Here is a 20744-nt window from a genome sequence, read left to right as displayed (position 1 = left end):
TTGAGAATGCTGAGGACAGCACTTTGGGAGATGCTCATCTAGGCCTCCAAATCCCCTCATTTTCAGAGGAGGAAACTGAAGCCAGGCTCAAAGTCGTCATTCATAGCCAGACAGGGGCAGCATCAGAACTCAACCTGCTCTTCATTATAATTTGAGATTCTTTAGGAGACAATCCTACTGTAGTGGTAATTCAACAGGTGAGAAAATTTAAGAATTCTCTTACCATCAGAAACAACTTTCATAACCCCTACACACAAATTATAAAAACCTAAAAGCTAACTTTCCCTAAATTTCTCCAAAATGTTGATCTAATTAGAAAGCACTGGTACCTCAAAAGCATCTCTGATTAGTTACATAGTTTACTGAACAAGTCAAAAACGTAACAGGAAATGTCTTACCTTTCCCTCAGAAACCCACACCAGCTGGTTTTGCTGCTGTTGAATTGCTTCTTTCAGTGCACCATACCAACCATCATTCATTGAATTTAAGTTAATTGTAGCTGAAAATAAATTAACGATGTAGTTTTATGGTTAGAGCACTGCCAAAAGTCAGAAGAATTCAACCCTGCTTACAGCTAAATCGTCATTACTGAAAGATGGTATCTGAGGATGCAAACATCTGAAATTTCTATTTTGCTACTGTATATTTTCTTTTAACCAAACAGCAGCTGTTAACACAACAGGAAACTTTCCAAGAAAAGATTGTGTAAGTTTTAGTATTTGAACACTGTAACATTTTGGCCTACTTAATGTTGCCCAGGCATTGTAAGCTGAAAGAAGGCCTTTATTAACATACTCACTTGTAAAAAGATGGTGATTATTTTTACGAAGTTTATGAGATCGCTCATATAACTTCCTGGCACTTTTCCGAGATTCTGGACATAACCTCATTCTCATTGTTTTTACTCCTTGCTTAGAATCAGGATTAAGAAATACAACAATTGGATACCACTGGGCATAGTTAAGACGATCAACTGCATTTGGTGTTACATCTAATAAAGCATGTTTGTCCTAGAAAAAGAAAGCAAAGTATATACAAAGACACAAGACATCATTCATTAAGAATCATCACATTCAGTTGGGTGCGGTGGCTCACGCTATGCCTGTAATCCTAGTGCTTCGGGAGGTCGAGGTGGGTGAATCACTTGAGGCCAGGAGTTCGAGACCAGCCTGGGCAGTATGGAGAAACCCTGTTTCTACTAAAAATACAAAAACTAGCAAAGCACGGTGGTGCACGCCTGTAATCCCAGCTACTTCAGAGGCTGAGGCACGAGAATCGCTTGAACCTGAGAGGTGGAGGCTACAGTGAGCCGAGATCACGCCACTGCAGTCCAGCCTGGGTGACAGAGCAAGACCCTACCTCAAAAACAAAAACAAACAAAATTTCAGTGGTAACGGATCTTTAATTGTATTCTAATGTCTCAGGAGCACATATTAAAAAACTAATTTTAAGTTAATTCAATTCCATTTCTAGCCAAATTTCTAAAAACCTTTCTATGAAGTTCACTTTTAAGACTTAGCCCTAACACCGCCATCTGACAGTATTATCCGTGTGCAGTTAGAAAAAAATAAGTTTAAGAATTTAATGTTCCTGACATTCCTTATGAATGTAAATATCAAACTACTACTTGAATTGTACTGATGTAATATATAAGCAGTCTGTTAATTACATCTAAACATCATACACTTGTTTTCTGGTAATGAAAAATCATCTTCTGATGCCTACAGTAACTATTCCCTTGAAAGTAATTATTATAATGCTTTTCAGTAAGGGCTTAATTTTCTTATAGTATGTCAGTAATAGTCTTAGAAAAACTACCTTCTACTTTCAAATTAACCAAATCCCATCCCACTCAAAACCACAATAACATAATGAAATAGGCCAAATTTTAATAACTTACTTGATCTATGATTTGCTTTATTGTATGCAGACGAATAATGCCAGAGCTACGTTGGTCAGTTCCAGCGTCTCGTGGTTCACTCTCTATTCATTATGTCAGGACAAAAATAAGACATCAAATTTTCATTGGTTAGATCAGAGTTTCTCAACTGCTGGCCACCACTGATATGCCGGGCTGGACAGTACTTTGTTTGTGGAAACTGTCTTATGCATGCAGTACTTAAAGTAAGTTTTAATATGCACACTTCTCATTTTTTTTTTCACTATTTTTCCAACTACTTTAATAGTCTGGAAAAAAATTAGCCATTAAAGAAGAAAAAATATATAGGAATGCACATTGTTTTCTTTTGCCTGGGGCTCTAACATGGCTCAACACGGCACTACCTCCCACCCCTTTTCACACTGTAACATCCAGAGAAAATATTACTTGTATGGCACACTGAGATAAACTGAGGAGGCTGCTCCTTTGCCAAGCTCTAACTAGCCACTACTGGCTGAAGAGGTCAATACCTTGGCATGTCCATCAACCATCAGTAATGGTGCTATAGCAGATTGCCTAGGGAGTTCTCGGTTAGAGACCTTAGTTACATCAGTAGAAGGGGAACCTAGCGGCAGGGAGTTGTTCATCTGTAACTGTGAGACAACCTATGGCTTCATCCTGGCAACCTGTCTTCACTGGTGTATAATGTGCCAAATGCAGCTTGGACTGGTTTCCAACCACCATCTCAGAGCACAGCAATGTTTGTGACTGTGGTCACAAGGAAAGTTTGAAAGGAAAGGAAGAGCTTTGGTGTTTCAGAGATCAGACAAAGGCAGAGATCTGGAAAGACAAGTCACACTGATGGTCAAGATAAATGGTTTTAGAGAATGAGACTACCATAAGACAAAGCACCATGGGCAAGCAGGGCAGAATTTCAAATCTAGTGAACACTGGAGAATTAAGAAGAAAGACCAACTGGGAATTCTGGCTGGAAAAAAAATGTGACTAACTCCTCAATTCAAAAGACTGTCATTAGATTCAAAGAAGATATACAACTAAGCTACCTGAATTCCTCTTTGTGGAGTAAACCTGATTAAACCAATGTATTACCCTTTAAGGCAGAGCTTTGTAAGTCATCATACTTGCTTTTCCCAAATCTAAAAATCCTACATTTGGTTATGGATAAGGGTCACCACCAACTTCTTCAGGTGAAATGTCATCTACAGATAACTTAGCCAGGCGCAGTGGGAGGTGCCTGTAATCCCAGCCACTAGGGGAGGCTGAGACAGGAGAATCGCTTGAACCCAGAAGGCAGAGGTTGCAGTGAGCTGAGATCACATCAGTGCACTCCAACCTGGGCAACAGAGTAAGACCTTGTCTCAAACAAAACAAAATAAAACAAAACAAAACCTCTTCTGAATAAACTAAAAAGATAGAAATAAACATTTTCTAACTTGCTCAGATTTTACTCAAATCATTTGTCTGCAAATCTTCTGATGTTCAGAAAATAAATATCCTTATTCAATTTAATTGGCAATCAAATGAAAAGCAATGTATTAAAGAAAAGATGATGTTCTGATTCTTTAAATTAACACTGTGCAGTTTAAAGATGTTACTGAGGGTCAGCTGGGCACAGTGGCTCACACCTGTAATCCCAGCACTTTGAGAGGCCGAGGCGGGCAGATCACGAGGTCAGGAGATTGAGACCGTCCTGGCTAACACGGTGAAACCCCGTCTCTACTTTAAAAAAAAAAATAATTAGCTGGGCGTGGTGGCAGGTGCCTGTAGTCCCAGCTACTCGGGAGGCAGAGGCAGGAGAATGGCGTGAACCCAGGAGGTAGAGCTTGCAGTGAGCTGAGATTGCGCCACTGCACTCCGGCCTAGGCGACAGAGCAAGACTCCATCTCAAAAAAACAAACAAACAAACAAACAAAAAACCAACAACTTACTGAGGGTCATATAGTGCCAGTGGGAACAAAATCCCCAGCACAAGTCTCTGGAAAGCAGGAACTTCATCATAATTATGGGAACAGCTACAAAGGATTTAAATCCTTTGGGAAACAAAGCAGGGCATAAACAAGCAAACAAAATATGGACAGATATCTGTATCTTTTGTAATAGTAATATAAATTTGAAACAAACGATATAAAAAAAGGCTAAATGAACCAAAAATTGCAGAATAATAAAATGAAAATATGCCATTACCTATGAAAAAGGAAAATAGGATATAAACTTTTCTAAACAGTATAAATAAAACTTTGCCAAAATATGCTTAAAAGAGTGGAAAAAATACAATGGAATAAAATATACGGTGGTGATATGTGTAAAAATTAATTTTCCAAGTTTTCGAAACAGAGAATGGCACTTTTATAATTACAAAAACAGTTTAAAAATAAAACAAAACCGGGTGCAGTGGCTCATACCGGTAATCCCAGCACTTGGGGAGGCCAAGGCCAGAGATCACTTGAGCCCAAGAGCTCACGGTCAGCCTAGACAACAAAGGAGGACCCCGTTTCTACAAAAATAATAATAATAATAATAATAATAATAATAATAATAATAAACTAGCTAGGCGTGTTGGCACACGCCTGTAGTCCTAGCTGCTTGGAAGGTTGAGGTGGGCGGATTGCTTGAACCCATGAGTTTGGGACTACAGTGAGCAATGATCTAACCACTGCACTCCAGCCTGGGCAAGAGTGAGACTCTGTCTCTAAAAAAATAAAGTAAATAAAACAAGATCTGTAAGCAAAACGTATTTGGCAAACAAAGCACTGCAACCTCAATACTTATACTTACTATCTTGTTATAAATGTCTGCAATAATAACAGCTGATAACAGTAGCACTGTTTTATTACCCTTTTCAACTATTTGTCAGTTTAATGACTCTAAGAGCTGGAATGGAGCAAGAAAGGGTCGTGGTCAAAGCCGAGTCTTGTCACTCGTTCACTGAGGGTCACCAGGAAGTTTAGACTGAAGAAACTGGTAAGGATCCACACAATCACCATCCAAGTCTCAGGCTGCTCAACTGTAACATGGATATTATACTCCTTACCTCAGAGCATGACTGTGAGGATTCCACGACATTGTATGTTACCCAATTTTCATATGAAGCCAAGAGTTTCCTAAACAGTGATTTTTTCTCATTAAAAGAATTGGTGGAACAAGGACATGGTCACTGGGGTTTTCTCACCAAATTAAAAGAATGGGATAAACTGCAATTTTTCACTGACAAAAAGTCTTATTTGTATTGAGTGAATCAGAACTCACTCACTTTAGAGGTGTAACTCCCAACCTCATTTAAGTTAGCCCTGAAGCTACTTACTTGCAATTTGATAAATATCTGGTTCTTCTCTAGCCAGCTTTTCTCTGGCAACATCAGCTATTGGTCCAAAAATGGTTACAGGCCTCAGAAATCCAGCTGGAAAGAAATTCACACGAAAAACAGCATATTTTATACCTTTTCTTTCTTAAACATATTGACGTTAAAGGGTATTAGGTTAGTCTGTAGAAAATAAACTACCTTCTCGAAGAACCACTCTTTCATAAGCTGGAAACTTTGTTTGAACAGGCTGAGCAGACAAATCCTCTCTGCTTTTTCGAAGATTTCTCTTGGAGCTGCGAAGACCTCGGAATCTCCAGAAGTCAGCCCGGTCTCCCCCTGCTGTTTTTGGAAGTGTATACTGTACACTGGCCAGCTGCTCAGCTCTACACAAGAAAGGAGAAAATTAAAGTAAGGGCATTTAAAATGCAAAATGGAAAAAGACCCACAATGAAATGAAATGTACAATACTGGATAGAAGTTCACATGCAGTTTAAATCTTAATGGTTATAATAAAGAGGAGTTTGTAAAGCTAAGCCAGTTATAGATATGAATACAATGAAAAATAATTCTTTACATTACCAAAATTTCCCAGTGGGATTGAAATTATCTATCATCATTTACTTGATTCACTCTATGAGAAGTATCCAAGCATTCCTACCTGTTCTTATTAGGGATGATGCCTCGTTCTACCTCCTTATGATTTTTGCCAATTCGAATAGCAAGCCAAGAGCCCAGTTTTCCATTGTACAAGGTATCCACAACACGGAACACCTCTCCTTTGTTAAAACTAAGTCCATAGGGAGATTCTTTTTCATATTCAAAATGGGTTCTAATATAGAAAGAATCTCCTACATCTGATTCTACAATGCGACGATAAACTAAAAGGAATAAAAACAAACACATTATCAATATTTAGTGGGATAACAATCTCAAAGAGTATATTATGTAAAGATGCTATGATAATGTCAACAACAGTATCCAACAAATTCTTACTACATGCCGGGTACTGTATTAAGTATTTTATTTCATGTATTCATCACTGTAAGAACTGAAACTCTTAGTATGTCCATTTTGCAGATTAGGAAACTAATGCAGAAAATACATCAAGTAACTTGTCAAAAGCCACATGCTTGTTTTCTATTATATCATCTAACTTATCTGCAAACATTATAGATATTTCCATATCTAAATCAGCAGTTCTCAAATAAAGGTAATTTTATCCCTCGCCATCCAACACTGGACATTTGCCAATATGTAGTTCTGACTGTCCCATCTGTGTACTGAAAGGGTAGGGGGTGTGTGCTAGTGGCATCTCATCTAGTGAGCAGAGGTTAGGAATGCTCCTAAATATCCACAATACACAGGACAGCCCCTAAAACCACATTATTTGGTCCAAAATGTCAACAGTGCCAAGGCTGAGAACCCTGGCTCTTAGTGAAAACTGTATCTACTTTATTACAGAAAAAATGGAGTTTTCTCTTGAATTAATGCTAATAAACAACTGAGTGTGTTGCTTAGAAACATCAGCACAGGCCGGGCGCGGTGGCTCAAGCCTGTAATCCCAGCACTTTGGGAGGCCGAGACGGGCGGATCACGAGGTCAGGAGATCGAGACCATCCTGGCTGACACGGTGAAACCCCGTCTCTACTAAAAAATACAAAAAAACTAGCCGGGCGAGGTGGCGGGCGCCTGTAGTCCCAGCTACTCGGGAGGCTGAGGCAGGAGAATGGCATGAACCCAGGAGGCGGAGCTTGCAGTGAGCCAAGATCACGCCACTGCACTCCAGCCTGGGCGGCAGAGCGAGACTCTGTCTCAAAAAAAAAAAAAAAAAAAAAACAGCACAAAATTTGAAAGCTGCTCTCATATACTTTTGTATGGTTCTGATGGCTAATCAATCAACACTTTCTATCACTTGTATAGGGTTGGACGGCATTTTATTTAAATGAGAATACTATAAAGGTTAGTCCTATTAGCATGCTCTGCTAATGAGAATCATCTGAAATTCTGTGCCCCTAAATGACTTAGAATATGTAACTTTCTCTGAGATTAACAAATTCATTCATCACTCAACTTTGAGTGACTTATTTTTAAAAAATGGAATAAATCCCTTTGTAAGTCCTTAAACTCCACAGGTTTATCTCCTTCATTTTCTGACAGCATCTCACCATCCTTCTTCTTCTGAGCCAATATGGTCACTTCTTCTCCTTTAGGGAGGTCAAGCAGGAAAAGGACGGCTTCTTCTCTTATGATATTTGTAAAATCTACGTTGTTTACCTATTAAAATAAGATTTCATAAATCATTCTTGGCTGTTTAAGAATATGAAAATAACATACACAGATACTCTCAGTCTACCTAATTTGAAAATATCACTTTTTTTTTTTTTTTGAGACAGAGTCTCCCTCTGTCGCCCAGGCCGGAGTGCAGTGGCACGATCTTGGCTCACCACAACCTCCACCTCCCAGGTTCAAGCGATTCGCGATTCTCCTGCCTCAGCCTCCCGGGTAGCTGGGATTACAGGTGCCCACCACCACGGCCAGCTAATTTTTTTATATTTTTAGTAGAGACGGGGTTTTGCCATGTTGGGCAGGCTGATCTCGAACGCCTGACCTTAGGAGATCCGCCCGCCTTGGCCTCCTAAAGTGCAGGGATTACAGGCGTGAGTCACCGCCCCCGGCCGAAAATATCACGTCTTTAAGAGGAAAAAACTTATTTTACTGTGGAGAAAAGAATACCCTCTAATTTTAAAAAAACAGAAAGTAAATAAAGTGAGTTGAAGGCATAAATTTATTTAAACAGATTCAGTGTGCCCTGACATTAATCTGTTGTAAAATTTAACCAATTTAGATGGAAAAAGATAACTTTTTTACAAGTTGCTGAGAAGAAAAATCAAAAGAAAATGGGCTTAAAAAGACAGTCTGCGCTGTGACGTCCCTGTAACAGCATCTGTGTAACGCAGGCTCAGTGTCTGCAAGTAAATGTTCACTTCCATTAGAAGATTCTAAATGCCAAAATGGACTTACCAAAATGTCACCAGTGACTCTGTGCAGGATTACAGGCAGGTTTTCTTCTTCCACCTTTTGGAAATTTTCCAGATTAAAAAAAAAAAAAAAAAAAAAAAAAGCCAAAAAGCCCACAAACAAAAAAAATCTGACATGCACCACTTTTATGATACAAAACAAAACTGAACTATTAAGAAACATTTTTTAGCCAGGCGCAGTGACTCATGTCTGTAATCCCAGCACTCTGGGAGGCCAAAGTAGGTGGATCGCTTGAACCCAGGAGTTTGAGACCAGTCTAGGCCATGTGGTGAAACCCTGTCTCCACAAAAAATACAAAAATTTGCCAGGTGTGGTGGTGAATGCCTGTGGTCCCAGCTACTCAGGAGGCTGAGGGGAAGAACGTTTGAGCCCAGGTGTTTAAGGCTGCAGTGAGCCATGATCACACCGCTGCATTCCAGTCTGGGTGACAGTGAGGCACTGTCTTAAGAAAAAAAAAAAAAAAAGACACATTTAAAAAATGTATGCCCTGATTATTTCAAAACAGGATTAAGAGGTAGGTAAGAAAAAAGGTCTCTTTAATTTCCTTGGTATAGTGAACATTATTATACATGTTGTATTTAAATGTTTTTGACATAACTTGATTGACAACTATGTAAACATCTTCAGAAAGAATCACCATATCAGATCAGATGGAAATAGGTCTGAAGTCACGATGATGCCTTGACTTTTTGACATGCTAAGTTTGAAGGGAAAAAGAGGAGGATTTAATGAGCAAAGGACAGGGCTCAGGAAATCGCTCAGAGTGAAAAGATTTTGATCGTGAGCTGCTCACTTGAGCAACCAAACCCAAGAAAGAGGCAGTATAGCAAGAGAAGCAGAGAATAACCAACATTCCCCAAGTTTTAAAAGTATCAGTAAAGAAGGCAGGAAAAGAATAAAAAAATTAGAGTACCAGAATGGCAGTATTATGGAATGTGAGGAAGAAAGTACTTCAAAAAAGATTAAGACAGTCAAAACGCTGCTAAAAAATAAAGGAAAATGAGGCTTGAGGATGACATTAGCTCAGCCATGGTTTATTGAAAACTGAGCTTCAGTAGTCGTGAAGGTGGAAGCCAGGCTGTAAAACTATATGACCACAATGACTGACAAGAAAACAGGCAAGGGCCTCAACCACATCCTTCAACAAGTTCAACAGCAAAACAGGACAAATAAGACAGTGGAAGACAGATGAAGAACCACGGGAGACAGAAAGAGAAGAAAGTGAACAAAGCTACAAGATTCTGCAGCAGACGGGGGCTGAATCCAGGACACTGGCAAGAGGCAGGCTGGATACAGAGAGAGACCAGAACAGAGAGGCCACGGTAAAGACTTTGTGGTGGAGAAGCAGAATAAATACAGGAGCCTACAACGGACAGATACCTTCTGATTAAAATGGGACATAGTTTAATCTAGCAAATCAAATGGAGGTTTGGATATTTTAAAAAGAAACAGGAGACAGATGAAGATGGTACTATGTCACTAGATGACACTGTTTATGGGGAAGGAAGGAAGGACTCTATAGACTCTCTTGATAATCTGCATCTAACCTGGGCTTTGCTGATTTGTGTAACAGATCCTGTCTCTTGTGGAGCATGAAGTTTCAAAGCCAGGCAGCTTACACATCTGCCTTTAAGGTGAATTCCATCTCCCTGTGCCTGAGCCATTATCTGGGGTTAAGAAGGTCCCAGAGGCTGTGCGGACTGCTTCAAGATGACTCACATGGGAGTGGAACACCGGATGTTGCTTGCTGGCAAGTTGTGGCCCATGGCAGAGTCTTGCCAGTCTGAACGTTTAGTTGAACTTCCAAAGACTACCTGGTAGATATTATCATCGGGATATAAGACTTATTTTCTTCTATTTCTGTGAACACTAGTGGTAGAAATGAAATGTCATATTCTTTACTAACACATAATATAGCAGTAAACAAGAGCAAGATACAAGAATAGGAAGTGAGAAGTTACGCATAAGGTAGACCTGATGGATTCTGACTTGAAAGTTTAATTGGCTTAACGGAGACTGCATACAGATTACAATCTAATTACAGTAGTAAGCTTGTTGTTTGATACCTTTTTCTGGTGATCCAAGTACTTTCTAACCCATGTAAGTTGCAATACTGACGTACCCTGAGAATTTGATCACCTTCCTCTAAGCCTTCCTTGGCTGCAGGGCTATCTTCTAGAACGCCAGCTACAAATATTCCAACATCATTTCCACCAGCCAGTCGCAATCCCACACTATCTCCTTTTCTGAATTTTACCAATTTCATGCTGGGTCTGTTAAAACAGATATTTCATTTGAAACAGTTAAGAAGAGCTTAAAACATTATAGCAAACACTAGAGTGAAAACTACATTCAAAATTTAATAAAGAAACATCATTTCTAAAATTTCTCACACACCATTGATTTACTAAGTAAAATTTAGTGTTAGAATTCAAACCAGACTTAATAACACTATTTTCTGATTAACAAAGTTTTGGAATATTCAAATTTAATATGCAAGTATTATTTTACATAACTAATTTATAAAATTACTTTGTAAAACAATGTTCTCTCAACTCTCAACTCAAAGAGTCTTGGGAATACACAGTACATTCCCAATGGCTAAAAACATCTTCCATTTTTTCTACCCCAAATCACACATCATTTCTATTAAATAACTGAAAAGTCAAATTTTTAAAAATAAAGGTAGAAATTGAACTATAAATTGGCTAATTTTCCTGACACGATGGGTCAAAATAAGGCTCCAAGCATTGTGATTTCTACATGCAATAGATAGTGCTTTTTAAAAAAACTTTGCAGTTGGTGGACTCTTTCAGTAGTTGACAGTAGTTAACTTACTTGGCTGCCCCTCTGAGTTTTACAATACAAATCATATAGTCATTCAGCCTTTCTAGATTAGCCCCACATCCAATCTCTGTCCCTTTCTAGTTCTCAGAATGGAAAAAAAATAATGCATACACACCCACCTCTAGCATCAGTGTAGTGTTGAAACCTTGTGACACTCCTCCAAACAAATACTAAAAGATGCCTTATAAGAATTGACTGGACAGAAACAGACTGTAATTAAAAATTACCCACAATATTTCCTTTCTAGGTATTCATAAGTACTCCCACATTCCTAGCCAAGAAAATACACTATTTTACCTATTCTGACAAGACGTGTAGAAAAAAATCCCTATAGTCTTTATTATGTAATAACCAAATTGTTAGAAACTAACAGATAACAAAAAAACACAAGTCAAATAAATGAATGAATGTGCTGAGGAAGGAGAGATTTCTAGTCTCTTTAAGCCAACTAAAGAGACCATCTTAACTTTCAGAACTTACTATTTATTCACTTCTGATTGGGTGACCTGACCTGGAACTAACATCAACTTGTCATAACAGTAAGAGCCTGAGAATCAGATGAGGTCTCTCACTGGCTGGTGGCATCCTTGATCCCTCCATGAAACTATTTACCAGCTTTACTACAAATGGTCCAAGTCCCTTGCTTGTAGTGGTATCCTAGCCAGGTCAAAAGCATTCTCATAGATTCCTCTCCTAAACCCACTGTACTGAAAGCTCTTTAAACATTTCCTCGAAGTCCTTAAGACTTCAGGTCTAATTGGGTGTGGTAGCTCAAGCTATAATCCCAGCACTTTGGGAGACTGAGGCAGGAGAACTGCTTGAGCCTAGGAGTTTGTTACCAGCCCTGATCAACACAGCAAGATCCTGTCTCTACTAGAAAACAAAACAAAAAACAAAAAAAAAAATTAGCGGGGTTTCGTGGCTCGTTGCCTGTAGTCCTAGCTACTTTGAAGGCTGAGGTGGGAGGATTCCTCGAGCCTAGGAGTTTGAGGTTATGGTGAACAATGATCGCACCATTATACTCTAGCCTGGGTGACAGAGTGAGGCCCTCTTTAAAACAAAACAAAACAAAAACAAAAACAAAAGACTATAGGTCTTTGGAAATCCTCTTCTAACCCTGACCAATCTAACGTGCTTCAGAAAGTAAAAAAACTGAGCACAGTATCCACCCTTTAGTAAAACCTGGCTTCTGAAAACCAGTGTTAGAAGACAACTTTAGGCCAAATCTCACCAACAGTGTCATGTGCCTTCGATGACTGACATTTTATACTTTGTCCTGCCTGCATTATATTAACTACTTGCAATAGCAAAACAGACTCACTAACTTCTGCATCAAATCCATTCATTGGCTTTAAATGAAAAACCAAACCTTTCCTGGCACAGCTACTAATCCTGCCCACATCCACAAATCCTCTTTGGTATTTGTTCTCCCAGGGAAGGAGGTCTCTGGAATTTTTCTTTCTTTCTTTCTTTTTTTTTTTTTTTGAGATGGAGTCCTGCTCTGTCACCCAGGCTGGAGGGCAGTGGCGCCATCTTGGCTCACTGCCAGCTCGGCCTCCCGGGTTCATGCCATTCTCCTTCCTCAGTCTCCTGAGTAGCTGGGACTACAGGCGCATGCCACCATGCGTGGCTAATTTTTGTATTTTTAGTAGAGACGGGGTTTCACCGTGTTAGCCAGGATGGTCTCGATCTCCTGACCTCGTGATCCACCCGCCTTGGCCTCCCAAAGTGCTGGGATTACAGGCGTGAGCCACCGCGCCCGGCCCGTCTCTGGAATCTTATCATTACGGTTTCCTAAACCTTAAACACTTATGCAAATTTTCAAGCAATTCCCAAGAAAGGAAAAAGAAGGGGACTACCTATGCCTTCACAATTTATAAAAGGTTCAATTATCAGTTACCTAATATTAAAATTGTACAGTTTTAAACTTGTAAAAGCCCCATCTCTTTCAGAAACTACTTCTATCTACCTAGCTGGGTCTAAGACAACCACTCAATTTTCTTTAGCAATGAAAATATGAGTGTCAGGGGTCCAGATCCAACCCATTTGAGGAAATCTGCCAATTTTCAATTATTCACATCATGTCCCCTTTACCGGCGCCAATAAAAAACTAATTCGGGCTGGGCATGGCGGCTCACATCTGTAATCCCAGCACTTCGGGAAGCTGAGGTTGGTGGACTGCTTGAGCCCAGGAGTTTTAGACCAGTCTGGGCAACATGGTGAAACCTCATCTCTACTAAAAATACAAAAATTAGCTAGGTGTGGTGGTATGGGTCCTTTCGTCCCAGCTACTCAGGAGGCTGAGGTGGGAGGACTGTTTGAGCCCGAGAGGCAGAGGTTGCAGTGAGCCGAGATCGTACCACAGCACTCCAGCCTGGGAGACAGAGCAAGACCCTGTTAAAAAAAAAAAAAAAAACTAACCAAACAAACAAAATACTAATTTGATGATCATGATGGTTTGAAATTTGTTTACAAATTTACATCTCAATTCTACCAAGTATAAAATGTAAAGTAATGAAAGGTGTTAAGACAGCAAAAACTTACTTTTGAGTTGCTAACTACCCTAGAACAGGTTCTCAAACAATCTCAACCATGATTCTGCCCCCAAGGAAACATCTGGCAATGTCCAGAGAGAATTCTAATTGTCACAATTAGGGAACTGCTATTGGCATCTAGCGGCCAGGAATGTTGCTAAACATGCCACAATACACAGGACAGCCCCTCACAATAAACGCTTACCTGGCCCAAAATGCCACTAGTGCTGAGATTGAGAAACACAATTTTTTTTTTTTAATGCTCCATTGGAAAGCTGTGGAAATTCTGATGTCTGAATAGAAATTTTTTTTTTCTAATTCCTAACTTAAAAACTAGGCAGGAGACAGTGGTGAGAAAGAATGCATCCAAAAATTTCTTCTGTTGTCTAATTTCTAACTGACTATCATATATAAGTAGCAGAATGTTAAATAAAAAAACTAATCATAGTATTAGGTGGTATGTACTATTTTAAAAAATATATGCAATATGGTTTACAATTAAATTCCTACTCTAAATAATGCCTAACAATGAACAAAGAAAACAATACAACTTTAAAATTGTATTACCGAAGAATCCCATCTTCATGAGTTGAATTAGGTAGGACACCATCTGATGGACTGACAGGTAAATCCACATCTGGCTGCCCAACCTGGGCATACACAGGCTTTGGTTCTAAGAAAAAAAAAATTGGGTAGGACTCACTTTAGAAAAACATGGAATAATAATGCAAGCAACCAGGCAATATATGATTCATAAGTTCAGAGAACCTGATGAGGAACATATCTACCACATGTATTAGAGTACATTTTATGGTAATAAATTCTGAAGTCTTTATAACAAGTAGGTATGTTACACAGTCACCTGTGTTTTCCATAGTTCCAGCAATCAGAATTTGAAAAATCTATTCTTTAGGAACGAATAACAAAAATAGATGAGAAGAGAGAATTCCTCCATTTCCCCGTTAAGACTACCCAAGTAGCTACCTTTCCTCATTATGCTAAAATTTGGTTTTCAATAACCATATTTCTGCCACTAAGCAAGCAGAGCAAGAAAGATGATTTGAGAGAAGGAAGTGAAAGACATCAGAAACAGAATCTCCAGGCCTCCCAGGCAGCCAATCTTAGCACCTGCTGATTGTTCTGTTCTGTCTTCACAGACAGCCTGAAAAGGATTCTTGGGTTGGACACAGCGGCTTGCGCCTGTAATCCCAACACTCTAGGAAGCCGAAGTGAGAGGACTGTTTGAGGCCAGGAGTTGGAGACCAACCTGGACAACAAAGCAAGATTCCATCTCTCCCAAAAAAACACCCCACAAAGAAACCAGAAAACCCAAAAGAGCCAGGTGTGGTGGTGCACACCTGTAGCAGGGAGGATCAGGTGGAAAGACAGCTGGAGCCCAGGAATTTTGAGGTTATAGTGAGCTAATCACACCACTGCACTCCAGCTGGGTGACAGAGTGAGATTCTGTCTCAAAAAAAAAAAAAAAAAAAAAAAAAACCCAAACAAAAAACCATAAATAAATAAAGGTATAATCAATAAGATGTTTATGAAAACACTTTCAAAAAAGCAAAATAACTTTTTTTTTTAATTTTTTGAAGTCAATTTCATATTTCTCTTTAAAGAGCAGTGTTGGAAAACAACTTTCTTAATTGCAAGAAGTTGTTAACGATAAACATTTTCCATCTAGAAAGTAAAGGATAACATTCATGAAAGGCTACTGATTTGTGCCAACCTGCTACCCATAAGGAAAACGCTGGAAGTCATATGCAGACAAATTCACACATGAGAACAATAATAATTGCATCTTTAAAATCTTCTGTAAATCCTAACAATTACTTTACTCTAATGGCAAACATTTCTTGAACTTAAGTGTTTTGTTATGCTCACCTGGAAGAGAAGGTGTTTGTTTCTCGTTTCTTTCAACTGTAACTTCTTCCACTGTTTTAGGTGTGTGATCATCAGCATGCTTTACAGGAGTTGAGACAGCCCCAGGCTTAGAAATTCTCTCTTCATCTCTACTCCGGAGACTATATGTCATTAAAATAAAAAATCAAGAGCATAAGAATGATTCTGGAAAGCATCTGTAAGAGAATAGTATAAGAAGAGGCAATGCAACTTCAAAAACAATGACAACCTGCTCTAACAGATACCAAAATATTACAAAAACCTAGTAATTAAAACTAGAATAGCATTACCACAGGAAAACCACATAGATTAATGTAATAAAATCAAAAATGAAGACATACATCTATAATAGCAAAATTTATTATAAAAGTAGCATTCCAAAACTGTTGGAGAAGAAACACAACATTTAATAAATGGTGTTGGGACAACTGTCCACAAATGTAGAAAAATTAAATCCCTATGACAAAAATAAACTGATTTCAGATGAAATCAAGTCCTAAAAAAAGAGTTTAAACATTCACATAATCAACAGGAGCCTTTTAAAGTAAGACTCAATGAAGCCACAGTATATTAACAAAAGTGATTACATAAAAATAAAGTACGTGCAAATAATTGGGAAAAATATATACTACTGGGCTGAACTAAATGAAATGGGAATTCTTTAGTTCAAACAGCTCAATGTTAACAATTTCACACAGTTTGACCAAATATAAATGCTGACTATGTACTGACCTAAGCAACATACATAAGAATTTGATACTTAAAAAAAGAAAAGACAGGTATGATGGCTCACGTCTAATTCCAGCACTTTAGGAGGCCAAGGCAAGAGGACCGCTTGAGCCCAGAAGTTTGAGACCAGCTGGGCAACATAGCAAGCTCCATACTCTGTAAAAAAAATTTAAAACTTAGCCAGGCACTGTGGCTTGCTCCTGCAGTCCTAGCTAGTTAAGAGGCTGAGGTGGGAGAACTGCTTGAGCCAAGGAGTTGGAGGCTGAAGTGAGCTATAACAGAGCCACCACACTCCAGCCTAGGCAACAGAGCAAGACTCCGTCTCTTGGAAAAAGAAAAAGAGAACTATAAATCAATCAAGACAACTCAAGAGAGAAATGCAAAAATACAAAGAGGCTTTTCAGCAAAAAGGATGCACAAATACGTAATAAATATGCAAACACATTTAACCTCACTAGGAACTAGGGAAATACAAATTAATTAGAAACTGTATTATCGGCCAGGTGTAGTAGCTCACACCTGTATTCCCAGCACTTTGGGAGGCCGAGGCGGGCAGATCACGAGGTCAAGAGATCAAGACCATCCTGGTCAATAAGGTGAAACTCTGTCTCTACTAAAAATAGAAAAATTAGCCGGGCGTGGTGGCATGCGCCTGTAGTCCCAGATACTCGGGAGGCTGAGGCAGGATAATCTCTTGAACCCGGGAGACAGAGGTTGTAGTGAGCTGAGATCGTGCCACTGCACTCCAGCTTGGCAACAGAGCGAGACTCTGTCTCAAAAAAAAAAGAAATCATATTATCATCCATGAGAACTTTCACGTGATAACATCACTGGTAGGGAAAGATATGGGGAAACAGACATATTCACAAAATGATGGTAAAAGTGTATGACTATTTGAAGGCAAAATGGAAATTATCAAAACAAAAAATGTAACTAGGTCACACCTTGTAATTCCACTTCTATATTTATTCTAGAGAAGTACTAACAAATGTACTCAAGAAAACATTTATAAGAACATTCATTCCAGTATCAGTTTGTGGCAAGAAACAAAATAAAACTAAATATTCATTAATAATTTCCCCAGATAAACAGAAATCATACAGTGTACCAAGACAATATATATTTTAAAAGAAGCCAATAAATGTATCTTTAATAAAAAGATAAATCAAGATCTATAATTTTACAAAGTATCACGTATATATGGTTTTCCAGCTGTAATCTCCCAACCTTGGAAAAACAAAATAATTTGTTTAATTATCCTGGACCACAGAAAAATACAAAAAGCTCTCTAATTCACTTAAAAAAAACCTTTATTTCCAAACATATACAGCAATACAGACAATAGTATCATAAAACCCCATGTACTCATCTTCAACAATTATCAATACTCTGGTCATCAGCATTCCAATCTGAGGCTACCAGAACCTTTAACATCCAAATCTTGACGACAACAGTACAAAGAGAGAAAATAATATTTTTCATTATGAATAGAGGAAAAAATTCTAAATAAATAAAATACTAGCTAGGAGAATACAGTAGTATATTAGAAGACTATCATCAGCATTATTTCAAGGGTGCAAGATTAGTTCAACATTAGGAATTTGTTGACACAATTCATTACTGTGCACAAATATTTACAGAAAAAAAGTGTTAATATCAAACAGGCATAAGAAAATTTGCAGTCATTCCTAAACAAAAAATGAAATAAGCAATATAATTATGAAAGAAACTATTTTCTAAAACCAATAGCAAACACCCTATCAAACAGTGAAATGCTGAATGTATTTACACTACTTACACCAAAATCAGTGACAGGACAGTGATACCTGTGAACACTACTGTTATTCACTCTGATTTTGAAGACCCAGGTAATATAATCATGAGCTAATGGTCCCAAAATATTGGGAAAAAAAAAAACCAAAAACCTTAATGAATATTAAAGACTACAAAAAATTTTCTGAATTAAGGTAATTTTAATTACATTAAAAAAAACCTTTTGTCAATATCGTCAACGATCAGATGGAAATGAAAAGGAAAAAATAACACCAGTAACAAGAGCATTAAACATTCCAAAACTTTAGACTGGGGGAAGTCTTCGCAAGTAAGATAGAAATTTGGAAGCCATAAAGGTATCTGACATAATTACAAAGTCCCAGTAATATCTGACAAGATTAAAAATTTTTACTTGCATAGTAAAAGATATTATAAAGACTTACATTTCAAACACATCTATATCAGTAATCTGGTACTATCCATTAAAATTTTTAAACAACACAAACACACTCTTTGAAGACTTTAGAAATAAAATGCACCAGCACAGTACATGAAATCAGGTACGAAGGTGCTTACTGCCATGTTTTCGCAGGCAAACACCTAGAAACAAGATATCCATAATATGGAAAGTTTTTAATCAAAAGAATAAACTGGATGTTCACCTTGTATTGTTCAACTGAAATAATTTAGCTGAGTAATAATTCAAAACCTGATCTCTTAAGTTTTAAAAGAAAAACCCAAACCCTATATATGATACCAAATGTCAGTATGAGTCTGGAGAATGGCTTAATTCAAGAAGAGTGAGAATTGAGAGTGAACTGGGGGTGAAGTGGAGTTGGTGGATTTGATCTATTTCACTTGTTCTAATAAGCATACATTGTTTGTAAAAGACTATTAAAATTAGGTATAATGAAAGAGAACGATATGTACAGACGTGAAAATAACTCTAAAACGGCCGGGCACGGTGGCTCACTCCTATAATCCCAGCACTTTGGGAGGCTGAGGCGGGCAAATCACAAGGTCAGGAGATCGAGACCATCCTGGCTATGGTGAAACCCCATGTCTATTAAAAATACAAAAAATTAGCTGGGTGTGGCGGCATGCACCTGTAGTCCCAGCTGCTGGGGAGGCTAAGGCAGGAGAATGGCGTGAACCCAGGAGGCAGAGCTTGCAGTGAGCCGAGATTGCACCACTGCACTCCAGCCTGGGCGACAGAGCGAGACTCTGTCTCAAAAAATAAATAAATAAATAAACAAACAAACAAATAAAATAATTTCAAAATAAAATGCCAAGTAAGACATACAGATTACAGAATACATACAGCAGGATACCATATAGCTATTTAAAAAGTTATCTCTATAATACAAACAGACATGTTTGCACATGCCCACGTGCAGACAAGCAACAGATACCCAGCAAGCAACAGTGGTTCACCTGGGAGGGAAAAACAGCCAGAATAGTAGCCAAGAGGAATTTTAGAGTTATCTCTACTATTTCAACTTTTACAAAAATTTACTTATGTATTATTTATAAAGATTGAAAAAATATATAAAATTATTTTTAAATAAAGCCTAACTTTAAACAAAAAATTAGGTTTTATTAACGTATATTATTAGCAGTCTCTTTTCAGGAAAAGGTTTCTTTCTATGTTGTCTTCCTGAAGGAGTAAAACGTAAGTACTTTGCAGTTTCTATTTTTGTATTCATTTAACCATTCTGTGGAGGTATATTCTGCTTTTAACTTGGTACATTCTTAATGAGCTGCACTGAAGTAAAACAATCTTTTAGGGGGGAAAAAAAAAGCCAAGATATTTTCTAACTTAAATAAGGATGAGCTACTTTTAAATTGTAAAAGATTGGCCAGTTACATATGCAAATGATGTTTAACAAGAAACATCACTCCTGTAATCCCAGCACTTTGGGAGGCCAAAGTGGGTGGATCACCTGAGGTCCAGAGTTCGAGACCAGCCTAGTCAACATGGTGAAACTCCCCTCTCTACTAAAACTACAAAAATTAGTCGCGTGTGGTGGCACACACATGTAATCCCAGATACTTGGGAGGTTGAAGCACAGAAATCGCTTAAACCTGGGAGGCAGAGGTTGTAGTGAGCCGATATTGCGCCACTGCATTCCAACCTGGGCAAGACAGTGAGACTTTGCCTCAATAAATAAATGAATGAATGAATCAATCAATCAATTACAAAAGATAAAAATTTTTAGCTATTGCTTGTGTAATAAAATACCACAATTAGCTAAGTATAACAAAATTAAGCTCTATCCCCAAATTGTGCTGTGCTCCTCAGATTAAAAGGGCAGTGCAAAATAGTAAATTATCCCTGCATTCTTTGCATTAAAAAATACAAATAATATATTATAAATACAAAATTATTTTTAAAAAGAGAAAAGTGAAAAAATGAGTTAAAAATGAGTATTTTTAAGCATAATGAGTTACCCACAAAATTTTAATAGTTCTACAGATTTCTATTGCTCTGTACAAAGCAGAATTTGTTTAGAAAAGGTAACAATTCCAATTAATTTTCTTTCTTGTAACTGAGCAAAACGCCTAAAAATTAAAATGTGATTAACAGACGTTACCACCTTGGTATTTTAACTTACAATATTTTAACTCAGATGCTCTCCTCAATGATAAACAATAGGTTGTCATTGGCTATACATGCAGAGCTCTTGCTTCATATATCACACAAAACTCCTGGGCG

At 38.0% G+C, this 20744-nt stretch overlaps 1 protein-coding gene across 13 annotated transcripts in view; it reads right to left on the bottom strand.

Moving 5' to 3' along the window:
- The window catches only part of TJP1 (tight junction protein 1), a 272656-nt gene that overhangs the window by 25460 nt on the left and 226452 nt on the right, over nt 1-20744 (bottom strand). For all 13 annotated transcript variants that reach the window (XM_015141746.3, XM_028850676.2, XM_015141748.3 and 10 more), the window contains 10 exons: nt 15509-15648; nt 14189-14294; nt 10363-10513; nt 7367-7475; nt 5860-6079; nt 5400-5584; nt 5202-5297; nt 1901-1983; nt 800-1010; nt 399-499 (listed from right to left, as the gene is read on the bottom strand). In XM_015141746.3, coding sequence (XP_014997232.2) covers nt 399-499; nt 800-1010; nt 1901-1983; nt 5202-5297; nt 5400-5584; nt 5860-6079; nt 7367-7475; nt 10363-10513; nt 14189-14294; nt 15509-15648 — 1402 coding nt within the window. The remainder of the gene's footprint in view (nt 1-398; nt 500-799; nt 1011-1900; nt 1984-5201; nt 5298-5399; nt 5585-5859; nt 6080-7366; nt 7476-10362; nt 10514-14188; nt 14295-15508; nt 15649-20744) is intronic.

The sequence above is a fragment of the Macaca mulatta genome, chromosome 7, assembly GCF_049350105.2.
Source record: "Macaca mulatta isolate MMU2019108-1 chromosome 7, T2T-MMU8v2.0, whole genome shotgun sequence".
Classification (NCBI taxonomy): Eukaryota; Metazoa; Chordata; class Mammalia; order Primates; family Cercopithecidae; genus Macaca; species Macaca mulatta.
The sequence above is the reverse complement of the archived record's forward strand: the minus strand, read 5'-3'. Positions and strand labels throughout refer to the sequence as shown.